We start from the raw sequence: 19,444 nt of genomic DNA on the forward strand, positions 1-19,444 counted from the left end.
ACTTTTATTAATATGTAAAATTATTACAACGTACAAAGAAGGGCTTAAACAAGCCTATACAAAAAATGAATTGCTAAAGCAACAGTAGCATCCGCAATACAGATCGGTAAACGGTCAGGTGTCTTTTAAACTCGCCTTCAAAGTCTCTCCAATCTCTGCCTCAGTACTGCTCATATCAGGAGAAGAACCTTCTTTAGAAAAAGATGAAGGAGAAGGAAGAAGAATTGGAACACACAGAAGCACTTCAGCAAGCTCTTGACATCAAGGAGCGCAAAGGAAAAAGAAGATGGAGGACATGAGTAGGAAGGAGGAGAAGAAGAGAGAGAGGCAAAGGGGGGCGCCAGTGAACAAAGAGAGGAAGAAGCAGGGGCACTTAGTCCCTGCCTCATTCCTGACTCCTAACACGCTGGCGCCATATTAGATATGCTCGTGAAAGAGCGGGTGGTAATGATGATGTGCTTCCTCGGCTCAGCCACGCCGAAAGTGTGACGTGACGAGTCCCTGCTTCGGATTTTGGCTAAAAGGACGGCGGGACGAATCTTGAGTCTCTGCCATCTTTGCCCTAACCGGGCCATTTTAAGCTTCGCTAGAACATAGTGTTTCTGGGAAAGGAATGGCTTATTCATGGCTGACTACTATGGTGAACGTATTATTGGATAGGGTGTAACCAGAGGGAAGAAATGAACTCTGGGAAGAGCCTGGGGGATTCATATATGAAAGAATCACCTTTTGTCTTCTCTCTTTATATAAGGGACGAAGAAAAGGGTACATAACACGTTCAGATCCCCAGGGAAACCTACAGATAAGAATACGCCGTTTCGTTCTCCCACACCATCAATAACCGTCAGATCTGGGAGGCCTCGTAAAGGGAGGATATTAAAGACGCGCCTTGAATACCCAAACGGCATAAGGGCAACGTGCGCAAATTAAGGGGAACAGCTCGTAGACCGGTACATTCCTTGGGCATGTGAAGAGTTACCCGCGTCCTTCAAGGGCTGAAATGAATGAGCCTTAATAAAGGCTCGGCATTACCAAAACCCACCTTTCCAACCAAGATATTGGACAGCAGGGTTTTGAGGGGCTATTGTGGGGCCCGATAGTTTATAGGGCCCACTTGCTCGTGGGGAGCCCGCAAGCCCAAGCTGAAAAAAAAAAAAAAAAAGTTATGGCCCAAGCTTAAAAATATAAGGCTGAGGATGGCCCAAATATGCAGCCGAGGACGGTTTAGTCCTCGGTAGGCCTAAAGCTCCCTTGACAAGAGGGGTAAAAGAGAACTATAAGAACAAATCCGTAAGAAGATCTAAAATATCTCAGGGAAGTTGTCCTTAATACCCTTCATTGATAAGACTTTACACCTAACAGAACCTGATTTTTAGGCTTTATTAATCATCCCCAACAATTCTGGGATTAGATTGACGGGACAAATATCAGTCCTGGAAAAGTTGACCCTACACGTGGACGAGGGACAGCAAACGTAGGCTAGTATAAAAGGAAAGGTAAACTAATTAGAAAAGGATCCCCCATCTCACTTCCTGGAAAAAACTCCAGGGATGAGAATGCCCGGATAATATATGTACACCACCACGAAAAACCCCCCGCCGGGTAACCGGAGAAAAACATTAGTGCTCCTCGAACCCAATCCGAGGAGTCCAATCCCTCGAGTCATAAAGTTGTGGGGCTTGGATATCCAGGTTGAAGCCCTTTCTTATCTGAGTTCCTTAAAATCCGGTTTGGACCAACGCCCTGCGACCAAACGCTAGCCTTTCAAGCCCACTCTCTACAAATTTTATTGTGAGGGATCCTTCACGCGCGAGCCCAACGTCATTGTTGGGCCGTTTGAGAATCGTGTCCCTACAACAAATATAACCATTTTCGTATCATCTAAATTGATAGTTTTTTTTTTTTAATTTATTTATTGGTTTTATTTGGGCTTGCAACTAACATTACCTTGTCACGTACCATTAATAACTTACCACCTTAACAATGGTTACTCTTTTTTTTTTGGAAAACTTTTGTACCTCTAACTTATTGATTTAGGACCAAAGCATAAAGTAAATTGTTAATATGGGAGCATATTAGCTGTATTGTGTGAATATGCAATTGTAGCAATGTGTAAAAGTGGGCCAATTATAATAAAGTAATAAATAACTAAAAAGACAAATCACCAAATGATATGGTCAAACCCATTCAAACCAAATGTGTTATTTATTTATAACTCGTTTAGCCTAGAAGGGTTATATAATACATCTATGTTGTTCTATGTATCTAACTCGCTCATTTTATTCAGCAAAAAAAAAAAAAAAAAAAAAAAACTCACTCATTTATCTAATTTTTAAAACACATTTTTTTAAATGACATTTCTCCTTTTGAGAAAAGAGAAATTCTATGTTCAAACAAAATTAATGACTATAATATAACCTATGATTCATTAAAAAAAATTTGTGGGGCCAAAGAATTTGACAACCCCGGCCCACTTCATATTAAGCCCAAGGCCCATGTCGAGGAGAGAGAAATGGCCGAGGACAAACAAAGAAAGCCCAAATAACCTAGAAACGTTGTCGAGGACGACCCTGTTCTCGGCATCCCAAATCCCAGGAGGAAAGAATGGCACGCTGTCAAAGGCAGCCTCCCAGAGCGCCTCCAGAAAAAGGACAAGTACAGTAGGACACCCATAAGGGTATGGTGCAAGAGCAATTCAAGGAGAAACTGTCACCTCCACATTGAATGCACCCAACTAACGTTCTGACCGCATTGATGAGGAAATGACTCCTGAACAATGCGGCATTGGTTGTCGCAACTCACAGAGGGTTTGGGAAGGTGGTTGATGGGATGAGCACTCGAGTGATGACCTGCATGATCAACAGATGGAGGGCCAAGATCAACTAGAAAGAGATATATAATGAGGGGGATCCTCCAAGAATGGGGATCAAAAAGGAGTAGGAGGAAAGAAAAAGGAGAAGACGGTAGCAATCTGCATGATCTTGGAAATCTCTGTAACCAAGTACTAAAGGAAGAAGAAGAACACTAAGTTCCTCGAATGAAGTGCCCGAGGACAAAATTTCATACTTTAACCCATATCCTTGTTACTCAATTCATATATAACAGTGTCTAGTTGTTGTAGTCCAGACTAAGGCCTAGTTCTTAAATTCATTCTCTACAAATTTATTGTATTGGGCTAGTTGGGCTTGAGACCATTCATCCAATAGTAGAAGTGCTCGAACCCAGTCTCTACAAAATTATATCCAAAAAAAAAATATTTAATTTATGTAAAGTGATTATGAAATAAAAATTGTAAATATGTAAAGTCATTTTCATTTCAATTTTTTTTTTTTTTTTTGAATTTGTTCATTTAAAAAAATAAATTATATCTTAAAACCAAGCAAATATTGGGACAAATTAAACTTGTACACCATAAACTATCACCCATGTTTTTTTTATAGCAAAAACAAAGTCTACCATCTTTAGCCAAAAACTATGATCCACGTTACACTTGCTCTATTTATGCTTTGGTTCTTATACTAATATGCATGCAATATGAAATTTGATTAATCACTTATATTTGGACTAATTGCTAGTTTAAAAGTAAAAAGTGATTAAGCCGTAAATTTTTTTTTTTTTTAAATAAACATAAAATTCGAACATCTTTCTCTCTCCCTTGTGTGTGTTTCTCGTAAAATTAGTTATTGAGGTCTAAATATTTGCCTAGGTTGTTTGGTATTGTCTTTTAATTCTCATTTAAACCTACTACAAACATCACTTATTTATCTTCAAATAATAATTTAACACCCAGTGATATAAGGTTTTTTTTTTATTTTTTTACTCTAGACTTTTATATATATCTATATAGAGAGAGAGAGAGAGAGAGAGAGAGAGTTTCACAACATTTGGAGTTTGCTCTTTATGATAGTTCTTTATCATCAGACCAAGACACCAATTAATTTTTGGTATAGGTGAAGATTGAATCTCAAATCACTTATTTAACCATCAAAAACTTTAGAGCTAACTAAAACCCACTTAACTCCACATACAGGCATACAACTCAGCATAAAAATATTATTTCCTCTGTCCTGTTCAAATTATACAATGATGATAGATCTGCTAAAATTTCAACAAAAAAGTACGAATCTCCATAGGACCAAGCTCAACAACAAGAGTTGAGTTGTTGACTGGACCGCCTCTAATTGGGTTAATTTCCGTTCTGCTGCCCCCCTCAACTCTCCATGTCATCCTCTTCATCTCTGACTTCTCTTGGTTTGTTGATAAGCTCATTTCCTTCACCTCTTTTATCTGAAAGTTCAAAAACTAATAATTACATTGAGATTTTACACCCTCATAACATGGCTTTTCGGATTATCCTCTCTTCCAAAATATCTGTTAATAACAGTTCTTTGTGTATGTGTCTTCCCAAGTATTTGTTTCAGATTAAATGACTTATCATAGAGAATGATCTGGGACCATGCTTTTACTACCTTGTTAAGATAAAAATCACTGCAATAACACTACGTAGAAATCAGACATACCGTTTTCCCAGTAAAAATCTTCTTCAGTTGAACATTGGCTAGTGTTGAATATTCAGCATCTTCACCCACCTGAACACATTTTCACCAACACCAAAAAGTGTATAAACAATACATATTTGACGTAGCGACATGGAAGGAAATTATATTAGAGCCCAGGAAAAGAAATGAAAAAAAGATGTAGGATATGTCATGTTTGGACTAGGGCTTGGTTGCTATTGTATGTATGACTTGGGAGAAGGGCCTCTTAAGCTGTCACATATCTAAGCGTCACTCATACTTGGTTCACATCAATTGGAGTACAAAGAGGAGCTTGATGCTTTTTATGATCATTTACCTCGTATAAATGAGCCAAACGGAGGAGCACACTTCCATCATCCAACTCCTGCAACATTAGTGTTAGGGAGCAAGAAAGAGAGAATCAAAATCTCAATTTATTTGTTTATCAAAAAAAAAATTTCAATTTATTCTACAGTGAGTAAACACAGAAACCTGAAGAGTAATCAAAGCAACATTGGGAGGCAAGCTGTAGTTTGGATCAATGGCAGTTGCTTTTGTCAAATGAGATGCTATCCAGTCCTCCAACTTCTGAACATTAATTATATTAGTATGTAAACCAGCTATATATGAAGATAACATCCGAAACAGCAATCCAGCCATACCTCATGTGTGAAAGCTAAAAGAAGAGGCGAGTACACTTCTTGGCCAGTTGTTCGGCGCCAGCGTGCTCCAGCCCCTACCTGGTTAATGCTTACATAATAATTTCCGCGAACCTGTATGAAAGATATCAAATGAGAAATCAGGATTATGGATAATACAATTGAGACATTTTCTATCTTTGAAGCAGTTCAATTATATGGCCATTGGCAAAATTTCAGCAAGCCTTGGGCACTAATACATAACAAATAACAACCCTACAATCAAAGTAAAATAAGAAAGAGAATGAAAAACAGGCCAACTTTGACCAAAAAGCTTTCAACTCCAAAATTAATCCAATGGAAAAGCATACTCATTGTTAGTCCAGCATGTAAAGATTAAATAAATTAGACATGTAAACTTTCTAAAATTATATATAAAAAGAAAATGTACGTATTTAACACCAATTAAGAAATCCCATGCCTTGTATCGTGCAGAGGCAGTGTGTGGTAATCAAGTTATAGCATTAAATCAGGATGTATTGGTATTTTTTTTTTTTTTTTTTTTTTTTTTTTTTTTTTTTTTTTTTTTATTGAGAAGAACGAAACCATCATATTGAATGCATCTTTTGGAAAATATTAGAAGAGCAGGAAGAAGCTACAGTGGATAACAGAGAACAAAGCTATATATAACAGAGATCAATGTATTAGATTATTCAATTACTCAATGAAATTCATACATTTTCTTTACATTTTGATATGGCCATCCTCACATAGAGGTAAGTGTAGAAAAAAATGGTAATTCAAAAGCATAAATTACTCATTCTATGTGCTATCATACCTTTAATCCTTCACAAGATTCATCAACGCACACACTTTCATCCAATGCTTCACCCAATCCAGGGTCAACATGGACCATACGCCTTGTATGAAAAGAAAGGATAATCAGCTTAGCATGCCCACATCTAGACCAAAACATACATTTAACCTGAATGTTAAACAAGAAGAAAATGTGAAATTTGAACCTATGGAGCATTAGCTCTATTTCTCCATCTTCAATGCTGGCTCCACCAGTTGCACGGTCAACCAAGACTGATAATTCAGATTTATTATCCAAGGTATAAATTCCAAGATTAAGCTGAAAAAAAAAGAAGAAGAAGATTACCATTACAGAATTAATGTTATTTTAGTCATTAAACACAATGAGAAAGAACAGGTGGGAGCCTCGTGACCACTTTTTAAGAAAACCATATTTAATTTTAAAGAGCCCGAATATAATTATTGTCCTATACTAGTATTGGCCTTAAATGTGTTCTTGATCTTCATGCATTTCAAAAGTGAATAGCAGCCTAGGCTACGTGCTGTGTGATTAACCATTCAAGAGGAAAATTCTCCACACAACCAGTCAACCACACACCTAAAACACGCATGCATTATTATATGTGGACATGGAATTATAGTCTTATGTTCGAATGTTGTTTCATATTTGTATATTTAAATGATAGGACCTATATAGACATCAAGAAAATTATAAATCAGAGAGTTCGAATTCTTGATCTTTGAATCCAATTAGAAACCACGAGTCTACTCTAATCTCAAAATGAAAAATTATAATATAAAAAATAAAAAATAAAAACTCATAAGGATTGTCAAGATCAAGAATTAACAAGATCCTTGTAAGCTCAAACAATGCAGCCTAATTCATTAATAATGCATTTTTCCTAATGCACCCCCAAGTAAAATAATCCGGTGCTGCTAGTGTTTTACACATATATGGTTAATGTTAATTGATAGAGTATTAAGAAGATTACTGGATAGTAGTTTCCCGCTACAGGTTGATTAACTAAAAGTGGCCAATCTGCTCTATAATCACGAATCTGCAAAATTATGACCATAGATTTCCAGTTACAACACAATAAACATTGAGAACATTAAACTCCATTGAAGGGGGCAACACTCTTAATGTTTTACACTCTGCAAATGCAGGAAACTCAAAAATAAATAAATAAATAAATAAAAATAAAAAATAAAGAAAGAAAGAGAAGGGGGTGTTACTACAATGATATTCTAGAGATATAATTTTACTGTGAAAAGATGTTACTACAATGATATTCTAGAGATATAATTTTGAGGAACTGAAATTCATTGGCTAAGAGGAACTGAAATTCATTGGCTAACTTCTTGAAAGGAAACTTAGCATAAAACTGGACAAATGTGTTATTTGGAAGCTATTATCAGCCAGCCAAGAGGACTAGAATATAACAGTTTATATTTGTTGCATGATTTGCATGCCAGAGAGAACCAAGAACAGATCTGTATCCATAGAGAGTACATTATCTAGGACTTAAATTTTCACAGGATTGAGGTCAAAGCCTACAAACATGCATAAATCAATGAAAATCTTCAAGAGTTAGGATTTAAATTTTCCACCTAGCAAAGAAAAAGGAAAAATATATAAACCTACCCTCCATTGAGTCCTAACCTATGGCTAGGTTGGGATACTCTGAAGCTTATAGCTGAAAGTAGCACTACTAAATGAAGGGTTCCCTAATATTTTTATTTTTATTTTTTTTTAAAGAGGAAAATGGTGTGTGAGACAGAGTCATGACTCATACCCTTTCTAGAAAATCTCTTCCATTGGAATCAGTATAGAACACCTTGTTAGTGACCATATTTGTTGTCATTTGCGTGATGACCTCTTTACCAACCTTATCATCCACAGGAATTGGACCAATCTGCAAATAAAATTTGTCAAAGCCACTTAATTTCAGTTCAGAAAGATTAGACAATTTTTACTTTACATGCAGTAAACAGAAATCATTACTGGCCACAGTTTTCTTATTATTTACATAGTTAAAATGTATAGAAGATGTTTCTTTCATCAAAATCTTTAGAAAAAGGAAGGTTCTGTAACTCACAGTGAATTCCACTTCTGCATGCTCCTTGTCTCTGTAAAGTCTGGTGACCTAATAAAAAAACCACCAGTAAAAATAAGCATGTCATGGATGGTGGAAGACACAAAACATTGAAGCATATAAATAAAGAATAACAATAACACTAAATGTATTTATTAAACAGTTGTCACTGGGTCATAATCATAAGGTGGTAGGTTTAGAGATTTCTTTGTTGGTTTTGGAATTTCATATTGCTATTTAAAATATATAAAATGATGTAATAATTCCTATGTATGATTGGTAATCCTGCATGCTAATAAGAGACATATGAAGGTATGAAAGTCCCTATAAATTAAAGTGGTAGTACAGCATTTGTTTAAGAGTGTGAATGTCAGAAGATAAATCTTGTCCTAATATGTGAGTTAGTGTGAGAATACCAGAATAAAACTTTCTTCGTGGAGCTTGTTATTTTATTATTTTGGATATTTTTCACAACAATTGTCCTTTGCAGCTCACTCAATATGGTGAATTTGCAGACAAAAAAAAAGGCCATGTCCTCCTGTCTAGATTATGGTGGACAAGTGAGTTTAACATCACATATCCCACAGTGATTTGCAACAATCATACTAAGTGTTCACAAATAGTAGGGGATAACATAGCCATAGTTATAGTGCCTACAAGTTCTAGATCACAAAACAACTTGCTGAATTATGGAGAAAAGTACAAGCACCATACTAATTGATAACCTGACAATGCAAAACAGATTGCACTTGACAAACCAAACATGTAAACAAATTGATTACCTGGTATATCCATGAATTAAACTGTTGATGAACCTCATCAACCAATGGTCCACGAATGACCTTCAAGGGCACCTGTAGCATATCAAATTGCTTTTAGAATATAAAGGAAACCATATATAACAGATGTTATTAGAACAAATACAAGAAAAAGTAGAATAGCATCCAGTGCAGCAAAACCCAAATAGTTAGGAAAGGTTTTGTTGATTTGAGTTGAGTACATTATTAGTTTCTAACGCATGTTTATTATTTAATTATATTCACATGTCACTGGTGAGTGGTTGGACATTTGGCAAGCATGAGTGACAATGGGAAAAGAAGGCTTACTGATATTGGAACAATATTGGGAGGGCCACTAGGCCGGAAAATATATGCACTAGAAGCCTGTAAGAGAAACAATATAACTATCATATCACTGAATCCAGTCATAATTACTTCCAAACCTGCATAAATATTGCATACCGTGGGATCACTTAAAGCATTGGGATCACTTGAATTATACCAGAGATAACTCTGTTGTGTTGGTACATCGACCTGGCCATGACAATCATTTAAAGACAATTTTCAGTTTAACTAAAATAGTCTCTGAAGCATCTCTAGTAGTAGAATGAAACAAACTAAATATATTTAGGTGGAACAAGGTAGAACGCACAGAGAAAGTGAACAGAACAGTACCCATCACTGCTAAACAAGAATTTTATCTTCTCTTGAAGCTACATAAGATTGAATGTCAACTTCCCAAGATAGAATGATATGAAAATTGAATTTGAGGACATTCATGAAAAATCATATTGGGTAATGCATAATAGTTTTGCAGCAAGACAGACAGTTAACCTTCTAAACTGAAAAACAGACCACACAAGAAGAGACAATCCCACTCTTTTAAAATCCCAGAAGGAAAATTGGATTGTACCAACAAGTAATTTTGTAAGGTTTAAAAAAAAAATGGAATAAACGGGGCAAACAGGTCAAGAAGTCAACTTTAATGCTTCCCCCGACAAACAAAGTCCTAATCTAAACCCTCTTTTGCAACTTAAACAGATTCAAATGTATTACATGGATGACTTTGAGGATTTTGGTAATGACAAAATAAATCATCTACATGCACACGCATATAATATTGCTGGGAAAATCTTACATGCACCAAGCGCATGAGATACCATCAAAATATTACTCCTCCTTGTTGACTTTCTAAATCTATATATACATATATATATATATATATATATATATTCTTTAGTATGATGCCACAACAATCTAACTTGGATCATTTGGTCAGCAGTTTATAATGTACAAAATCTGGTTCAACCAATACTATCCAAATTCAGGGCAACTATTTGGGTACTGTGAGAGAAATTACCCGTTTTATTATTGTAAATACGTTCGAGTTGTCCAGAAGTCGAAGAAAATGACATCTTTAGATTCCCAGGTCCAATTTCGAAGGTCTCATCCTGTGGAGTGTCCATCATGGAAAGAGATCCATTTCGTATTTCCCCTGCACCATATGGGAGTGCATATAAAAAATAAGATTATCTAAAATAAGTTCAGCCTCAATATTATAGTACTATCTGCGCCAATCCATTCTAGTAAATGAACTTCATAGGAGTCCAAAATAGTTAAGTTGCATTCATAGCCTAAAAAAATAATTCTTAGGGAATAGAAAAAAGAAAAAAGTCAAATGGTATTCAATAATGAGAAAAGAAATCAGACATATACCATTCCCAGATGCATTAGAAATGAAGTAAGTGTTCCAACCAAGTGGCGGCACAGATGCTTGAAAGAGAAGCCAGTATTTAGGGATTTGTATTGATGACTGCCCCAAGTAGGCCTTTGTATAGAAGATTCTTAAGTTGGCTGTAACGTTATCTAAAGCTACATATTGTGCCTCAATGGTATTGCCAGAAGAATCTTGGACAAAAAGATTGGCATCGTTAACCTGGTAGTTATTTCCACTTTCAAATCACACTGAAATGTAAACATCCTGTCTATTTGCAAAATCAAAGAAAGAAAAGAGAGCAAATTTCTGTACTAAACGTTTAAATTTTGCATTTCAAAGAACAAGTAGACGCCAAATTGACACTTAAATTACTAAGATGTAGAATGAGAAAGACAAACAATAACAAGATATATGAACACAGCAGACACTACACTACATACACTAAATGAGCAAATCAATTCCTTGAAATGCTCAGTGCATAATAATTTAAAAATTCAAATTTTCAAAAGGCAACTACTTTTGATAACATAAGTTAAGAAGATGATATCAGAGTCACAAAATAAGCATGTACTCACTGGTATCTTAATAATGTCTGTACGGTTCCATCCAAGGGGATTATATGCCACTACAACCTGAAAGTAACCATTAATGCATAATGAATAAAAATCCCAACAAAGCATTATCTAATACCACAGTTAGAAAGATTAGAAAAAATTACCAAACTCTTCCCTTCTGGAATATCTTCTTCTGTTGGTGGGCAGTAACTGATATTGAGTAATTGACACTGTTCAAACATTGAAGGAAAAAGGGAGAAAAAAGAGAAGAATCAGGATTAGGCTAGAGGGGGAGCAAGCTGATTATCTGAGCTGCCACATATAACAAATGATGGAAAGTTCAAGAAAAATTTAAGGAAAATAGATATAGAAGCAAAATTGCTAGGAACCACATTGAAACACCACCTGAGTAAACATAGATGCAGGCGTCGTACATTGATCTCTTGATTTGTTGTTAGCAAGGCAAGATAGGGCAACATTAACTACAGCTTCTGTCTATGAAAAAGTTGTTGCATTTTAAAGGATAGCTTAGAGAAATGTATCATACAATAACAATGGTGAAAAGACTATAAAACAAGACTCAGAAGGTCAAATTCAGATGAAGATTAGCTGCCTACCTCAGAGGTTCCAAAAGCCAAGCGTTTTTCGTAGTCATTGGTTGTATGTTGTTTAGCAGTGCCAGAGACGGCATCATGATGCTGTGCAATCCCTAAAGCATCTGCCAAGCTGCCAGTGTTGGTACCATTGGATCTCTTTCCAACCAAATATTCAATTTGTCTTGCTGCCTATTTTTAACAGAAGGAAATTCACTTCATTATGTTTATAGCCCAAATAAATGATGGGAAAACTCCACCCTATTGATGATAGGAAGAAGTTATCCACTCTCTGCACGGAACACATCTTTGTGTTCCTTGCAGAGTTCTTGCTATCTAAGTGAACAACTTTTGAGACCAAATCCCAAGCATATATAACCACGATTTTCTAGGATGGTAGCATGAGATGCTAGGTTGTTTGCACCCAGAAAACCAAGTTTACAGGAATGGAGGAAATAGCTACTCCCTATCTATTCTGATTCAACATAATCAGCAAGGCAAAGTGACACTGATGTCATACCAAATAATATCCACTCAGAATTCGGACATAGCGCTTCAAGGCTGGGCGACTAGTGAAAAAGCCAGTCCAATATGCATTTGCGCTGTCTGCATACCTGCCAGTAAGCATCAGACAAGCTTAGTAATGCAGCAGACAATTTCAATTGCTTAGTCAACTAAAGGTAGAAAGTAAAAATACTCACGGGAAATAATCATCAGTTTTTAGTGGCCATGATTCATTTGCTGCATTTTTCGCCTTTGTATAGATAGAAGGTGTAGAATACAAGGCATTAACTCGACCGTCCTGAGAATATTAACTACACTCATAAATTAATTTAATTACATACCAAGAATGTATTTAAACAAGAATGTTCTAAAGCTATATTCCCATTTTGAAATTAATTTAATTACATACCAAGAAAAGATGCATAACAATTTATAGTCATAAGAATAGAATTAAAGAGGCATGTGTTTGGCTCCAGCTTAAAAAGCCAACTTATTTTACTATTTAGCTTATTTTTGCTACTTTTCATGGGTCTCATTGCACTTTTTGGTACTTATCACAGGTCTCACGGTACTATTTCAGCTAATTTATACATTTATCTACAGTACTTTCAACAAAAAAGTTTTCAGTTTCAACAAAATAAGCAGATTCCAAACAGACCCTTAAGTGAATACCTCTAAAAAAGTATATTTATACAGTGACTAACTAAGAGTGTCAAACAAAGAGTAAAGATTATTAAAATTAATCTAGAAGATGTAGCCTCAAAAGACACAATCTACAACAATTAGAATAGGAAATCATAATATCTTTCAAAGTACCAAACTAAACGTTATAATTATTAACATACCAACTCACAAATAAGTTTAAGTACAGAACATGAAATACAGCATGGTTTAACACACAGATTCCATTTACACTTTATCCTCAAATATGCTAGTAGAGAAAGGATTAATATAAATATGTGGAGAAATCAAAGAAAATTCAAAAACTTAAATGCACCAACCACCCACTTTTGCTGGGTTTGAGAGAGGTGATTTGTAAGCAGCCTAACCCCCCAATTTATTTAGAGAGGCTAATTCCCAGACTCTAATACCTATTGCTTTTGAGGAAAATTACCTAGCTTACATTTGTGGGAAATTACACAGATTATAATATTAACCTGTATGAAAGCCATCATACAAATTGGGATATTTATCAGTATATATATATTTTACAAGTCAGGAAACTATCTAATATGGATTTGATATCCAGAGGAGGGGCAAGCTGGGCCAAATGAGGGGTTAATGTGATTTAGACCACACCAAAATACTTAGGTTCATGTTTAGAATCATATCAAGCATCAAATCGAAGGCAAATCAAGCTAAGATATTGCAACCTTGAATTTAAATTTCCAGCAAACGCGTTGATTATTTTCATTAAAACTCTACCTTGTTAACATAGTGAATAAATTTGTCCATTTGCTTGAACCAAGACTCAGCATATTGGTACTGAAAATCATCACCCATCGTCCACATGATATGGTTTGTCCGTGTCACATTTGCCTGTATATATATTTACAGTAACTGTTATATTTCAGTCTCCTTTAGCTCTAAATACATCAGTGAACTATATTCTTATCAGGACCCATAAGACAGACAATTTTAAGAGATATTAGTCAGCAAAGATTTTACCTGGAATGTGGCATTATTAATAAAATCATTAACTCGCTTTTCAACGTTGTAGTCATATAGTAAAGGATTATCCTGCAACTCACAATATATACCAGATTAAGGTGGTACTCTCCACAAGAATAACTGATATCCAGAGAATGCTTGGCAAAAGTAACTATTGTTGAAAAATTTAACCTGGACGGGCACATAGTCATCATTGACTTCAAAATGGAAACCAGATGGAGGACTATAATGAACAGGAAAGGCATTGGTAAAAATCTGCAAAGTGCCCCAACATGTGAATAGTGAGTTCAAACGCCCTTTTTAAAGAAGAAAGGTAAAAGTGCAGATGTCACAATTCCAAACCTGAGATGATGAACCAAAAGTTTTGGACCCACGCCATATAACTTCAAGAGATTTGTCATTCTTGCGTTTTGCTCTGTCTTGATAATCTATCCTTGCAAAATGTACAGAATCGAACCCAAGCTACAGAGAATTAAGAATCAAGATGTATCAGTTCTTACTTAGTATTAAGGAAACTAAAACTGTTTAAAGCATAACATATTCAGATGTTGTTGGTCACAGCATATGAGAATTATAATGTTGACAAAATAGTGAATAAACACTCATGAAATAGTGTACCTCAGCCCCAAGTAGGTAAGCTTGAGCAGCAGAATGTCCAAATGGATCAATTTGCCATCCAGCACGAGGAATATAATTGAATTGCTCCTTTATGAAGCGATGACCTAGAGTTGTTTGGTCAATCATGTCTATATAATGGCATGTTGCTTCATCGTGCATACACCAACCACCATTTCTGCAGATAGAAAAAAGGTTGTTTATCATTCATGGAAATGCATTTGAAATTGGATCTCTCTCACACACACACATTCAAGTTATTCAAGCTGCTTGCTAATGTCTTACACGAATTCCAATTGTCCGGAATCTACAAGCTTTCTCACTGTTTCCTGTGTTTCCACACTTTGCTCTACCCACCATCGAGTGAAAAAGGCCTATCATTCAATGTTAAATTCCTTTAGGAACAAAGATGTGAAAACAGCAATATCATGATATAGAAATAATTTACCAACAATGTCAACTTAAAAAAAATTGTATTACATTTTTCACGAATTTAAGAGATTAATTATGACATTCTTACACTAATATTGCAAATTTAACTCATGAATCACAAAAAGTCAAAATCAGTCAACATTCAATTACATTGCAAAGTATATATCAAATATCTGTAATGTGATTAGAACATCATGCTATTTAATCAAAACTATTGATGTGGCATCATGAATCGAAAGCCAAGAGCCTTGTCTCAAATGTCACTTCCCCGAATCACCTCACAATGGTTAGGTAAGGTCATGAGTTCATAATCCATTAGGTTCGTATATAACTTACCAATAAAAACAAATCATAACATTGAAACTTAAATACTAACCATTATACAACTACACATTAAGTAAACCCGGAAACCCCTCACACAATTCAGAGAACTCACCATCTCTGCAAACACAAACTTCCTATTTGGATCACGTAGCAACGATTCGACAACTGAGTCCAGCACATTCTCCACACAAGCCCCCTATACTTCAAAAAATCATACAACATTACAAAAATTAGTCTTTATATGATCCACACGCAGACAAAAACCCTTAATTATAAGTTTATAACTACACACGCGTACATAAATACATAGATGGAAGAACTATGACCTGGATACTGTTATTTGATCCAACATAGTACTGATCAATTGTTTTCAACCATCCCACATCGTCATGGGAATGTGGAACCAGATGAACATTCAGTTTGCCTTCCACAATACCACCGCCAGTGTTGTACTTCACATAACTGCCACTAACACTCCCATACAAACTAAGACAGAGAAACACACGCAGACAAAAAGAGAGAGCTAAACAACCAAATAGCTGTCTCATTTTCCAAACCTGAAACAAAACTTTCTCAGATAACCAATATGCCTACTTGGTTTGCGAGCTAGCTGTGTTTAATATTTATAGAACCAAAGTTTTGTGAATTCAAGGTGTGACAAATAAGGACAAAATATAGTGTGCATATATATATAAATGAATGAGACTTGAAAATTCGTTTCTCCAATGGGAATATTGGCCGGCCGGCCTAGCCATTGGATTTATAAATGCAAGATATGAAGTGTCCGTACTGATCATTGGATGAGGTTCCATTACAGAGTTTGCCAAACGTCAATGTAAAATATAATTTTGAATTTTTTCTTTTTTGTTTTTTTATTTTATCATGGTGGATTCTATCTATACTATATACAAAGATTTTTTTCTTTTAACTGGACTTTTATGTAGTTCAAAAATATATTTATTAATGAAGGATAAAATCATAACAAAAAGAGAATTCCTAAAATCATTTTTATAAAATCATAACAAATTTCATTTTGAATTCAAAAAGAGAATTCCTAAAATTTAGAATTTTCTTTTCAAAAAAGAAATTACAGTTACTATTTATCTCTAAAGTTTATCATTTTTATTTGTTAGAAGAAAAAAAAAAACATATTTCTAAATTATAATAAATGCAAATTATTAACATTTACCCAAAAATATAGAAGAGCCTTTAAGCACGTGCCCTCAAAAACCATTACAAGTGTTTGAACTTTGAACTAGTGTGTGATTTGATGAAGTCAATCTTAAATTAGGGACCAATGTGGACCGTAGATGTGACATTGTGGTTAAGTGAGATTATATAATCGACCGGTGGGGAAAGAGTGATGTGGATTATTGCCGCCATTTTTTTTTTTTTTTTTGGATAAAATCGCCACCATATATTGATTTTGATTTCGATTTTGTGGACATCACAATCGTATGGTAAGAATAGAGCAAGATTTAGGTACAATACTTAGATATTGTTCCTTAAGTTTCATTTTTAAGATTTTGTCATGTGGATTTTTTCTCATGAGATAGAAGTGTATTTTTTCGTTAAGTAGTCACATAACTGAATTTTAAAAAGAGAACTTAAAAACAACACATAAGGTACTGTACTTAAGTTTTTTCGGATAAGAATAATTATGTGCAACACCAATGACCAATCATACGGACATTTGAGGTTCAAAACAAAAGGGTGGGTGACTTGGCGGATTGGGGTTTAACGTTAGTACACGTACAGTCAGTCTTGATATTGACACTCTCACAAAGAAGCAAATTCATGCAAATGCAATACACAATATAATTTAACAATATTCTCCAAAAAATATATAAAAAATAACAAAATATGTTTTTTTTTTGGTTACTTTTTTAATTTTTTGTCTAAAAACAAAGATTGATAATTATGGTTGTTATTTATATTTTGATAGCTACAAGCCTATAATGAGATATTGAGGAATTTAAATCTAGGATGTCATACACACATCAAGAGATATATGAGTTACAAAGCTCTTGGTTATTGTTGTTATTTTTAGTCTTTTATATTTTGTCTAAATATAAAATATAATAATTATGGTAGTTATTAAAAGTTTTTTATTTTAATTATGACAAGAACCTAATGAGATGTATGAATATAGAATGTGTTAAATATTATTTTCTCTTGATTTTCTTTTTATATAAATATAAAATTTGATAATTATGATTGTTATTAATATACATTTATTATGATTGTGATTGTATTGTATTAAGATCCTAATGGATGTAAGGTCTTCTCCTAAATAATAATAATTAGTCGCTAACCCGTGTTATGCACGGGAATCTACCTATTTGTGAGGTAGACTAAAATAATTTTATAAAATCTTAAATTGATTAAAAAAACTACACCATTGTATGATTTGCTCTTGTATGACTTCAATTTGTGTTACAATTTGATGAAGAAGCGATTGCTTGAACGTGCAATGGCTTATTCAAAATTTCAGACATTAAAACTTCTGATGAAAGACCAAAAAAATTAAAGAATTAGATGATAAACTGCTTAGAAATTATTGAAACAAACAAAATATATATGACTAAACAATAGAGAAATATAAAAGAAAGATAAGTTACATTCAAAAGAATAATCTATGGCTATAACTATTAAAAGGAATCAAAAGATTCAGAACCTACAAATTAAAAATAATCTGTGTGTGACTACACAACAGAGAAATATAAGAGAAAGATATGTTACCATCAAAAGAATAATTTAAATGTTAAAACTTTTGAATGACTAAAAAATATTAAAGAATCATAAGATTTACTTCCTATAATTTTTTTAAACAAAACCAAATGCATATAATTACACAATAGAGAAATATAAAAGAAAAAGTGATTACCTTCAAAAGAATAATACATGGTATAGTCATTGAAATCAGTTAAACGTGTTTATTGCAAAAACTAACACAAATTCAGATGTTAAAACTTCAAAAATGCCAAAAAATATATATAATTAAAGAATAAGTTATTGAAACAATTCAAAAAATATATGACTATTCAAAAGAGAAATATAAGAAAAAGAAAAAAGTACATGAACCCATAAAACAATAAGTTTTAAATTTTAACGGGTCTAAACTTTAAACGATGAAAAAACAATCATCAACTCTATAATTATTTAAATAATAAAATTGTAATCTTAAAAAAAAAAAATTACAATAATACCTATCATGCTTCATGCAATCCTTTCTATTTTAATTTTTTTTCAACCCTATTTAATTGGCCTGCTCAATATTTTTCAAATAATTCAAATTAAATAAAAACCGAAAAGTCAAAAACAATAAAAGTATTGGCAAAGGAAATACTCTACATGGCCAAGAAGCACACCGCCTTTCCTCTTGTTTACATAGTTTATTCATTGGAAAAGAGGAAGACAAAACTCCTATATATAAATAAATAAATATATATATATATATGTGTGTGTGTGTGTGTGTGTGTGTATGTGCGCGCGCGTGCACATGCATCTGTGACTATACAACAGAGAAATATAAGAGAAAGATGTGTTACTATCAAAAGAATAATTCAAATGTTAAAACTTTTGAAAGACTAAAAAATATTAAAGAATAATAAGATTTACTTCCTATAAATTTTTGAAACAAAACCAAATGTATATGATTACACAAAAGAGAAATATAAAAGAAAAATGATTACCTTCAAAAGAATAATACATGATATAGTTATTAAAATCAGCTAAACATGTTTAAATATTGCAAAAACTAACACAAATTCAGATGTTAAAACTTCCAAAATGCCAAAAAATATATATAATTAAAGAATAAGTTATTAAAACATTTCAAAAGAGAAATATAAGAAAAAGAAAAAAGTACATGAACCCAAAAAACAATAAATATTAAATTTTAACGGGTCTAAACTTTAAATGATGAAAAAAAAAATCATCAATTCTATAATTATTTAAAAAATAATATTGTAATCTTAAAAAGAAAAAAAAAACAAAAACAAAAAAAACAAAAAAACAAACAAGCAAATTACAATAATACCTATCATGCTTCACGCGGTCCTTTTTATTTTAATTTTTTTTTTCAACCCTATTTAATTGGCCAGCTCAATATTTTTCAAATAATTCAAATTAAATAAAAACCAAAAAGTCAAAAACAATAAAAGTATTGGAAAAGGAAATACTCTA

At 33.6% G+C, this 19,444-nt stretch overlaps 2 protein-coding genes across 3 annotated transcripts in view; both read right to left on the reverse strand.

Annotated features, from left to right (window-relative positions):
* Positions 1–15,892, reverse strand: part of LOC126690583 (alpha-mannosidase) — a 55,651-nt gene extending 39,759 nt beyond the window's left edge. Inside the window, exons 1-30 of one of the 2 annotated variants that reach the window (XM_050385787.1) lie at positions 15,583–15,892; positions 15,369–15,452; positions 14,786–14,874; positions 14,504–14,678; positions 14,228–14,347; positions 14,057–14,140; positions 13,883–13,954; positions 13,640–13,753; positions 12,412–12,512; positions 12,231–12,324; positions 11,735–11,902; positions 11,523–11,612; positions 11,282–11,347; positions 11,139–11,195; positions 10,563–10,782; positions 10,207–10,341; positions 10,021–10,022; positions 9,309–9,380; positions 9,174–9,230; positions 8,850–8,921; positions 8,071–8,118; positions 7,768–7,887; positions 6,964–7,029; positions 6,178–6,290; positions 5,994–6,075; positions 5,180–5,290; positions 5,010–5,105; positions 4,855–4,902; positions 4,521–4,589; positions 4,001–4,287 (exon numbers count right to left, since the gene is read on the reverse strand). In XM_050385787.1, the coding sequence (XP_050241744.1) occupies positions 4,099–4,287; positions 4,521–4,589; positions 4,855–4,902; positions 5,010–5,105; positions 5,180–5,290; positions 5,994–6,075; positions 6,178–6,290; positions 6,964–7,029; positions 7,768–7,887; positions 8,071–8,118; positions 8,850–8,921; positions 9,174–9,230; positions 9,309–9,380; positions 10,021–10,022; positions 10,207–10,341; positions 10,563–10,782; positions 11,139–11,195; positions 11,282–11,347; positions 11,523–11,612; positions 11,735–11,902; positions 12,231–12,324; positions 12,412–12,512; positions 13,640–13,753; positions 13,883–13,954; positions 14,057–14,140; positions 14,228–14,347; positions 14,504–14,678; positions 14,786–14,874; positions 15,369–15,452; positions 15,583–15,804 (3,036 nt within the window). In that variant the 5' untranslated portion in view covers positions 15,805–15,892 and the 3' untranslated portion in view covers positions 4,001–4,098. Of the gene's footprint in view, positions 1–4,000; positions 4,288–4,520; positions 4,590–4,854; positions 4,903–5,009; positions 5,106–5,179; positions 5,291–5,993; positions 6,076–6,177; positions 6,291–6,963; positions 7,030–7,767; positions 7,888–8,070; positions 8,119–8,849; positions 8,922–9,173; positions 9,231–9,308; positions 9,381–10,020; positions 10,023–10,206; positions 10,342–10,562; positions 10,783–11,138; positions 11,196–11,281; positions 11,348–11,522; positions 11,613–11,734; positions 11,903–12,230; positions 12,325–12,411; positions 12,513–13,639; positions 13,754–13,882; positions 13,955–14,056; positions 14,141–14,227; positions 14,348–14,503; positions 14,679–14,785; positions 14,875–15,368; positions 15,453–15,582 lie in introns of those variants that run through there. The other variant, XM_050385786.1, reaches the window with a different exon arrangement.
* Positions 1–19,444, reverse strand: part of LOC126690584 (26S proteasome non-ATPase regulatory subunit 4 homolog) — a 44,278-nt gene that overhangs the window by 15,939 nt on the left and 8,895 nt on the right. The gene's annotated exons all lie outside the window — the stretch shown is intronic.

The sequence above is a fragment of the Quercus robur genome, chromosome 6, assembly GCF_932294415.1.
Source record: "Quercus robur chromosome 6, dhQueRobu3.1, whole genome shotgun sequence".
In the NCBI taxonomy this organism is placed as follows: Eukaryota; Viridiplantae; Streptophyta; class Magnoliopsida; order Fagales; family Fagaceae; genus Quercus; species Quercus robur.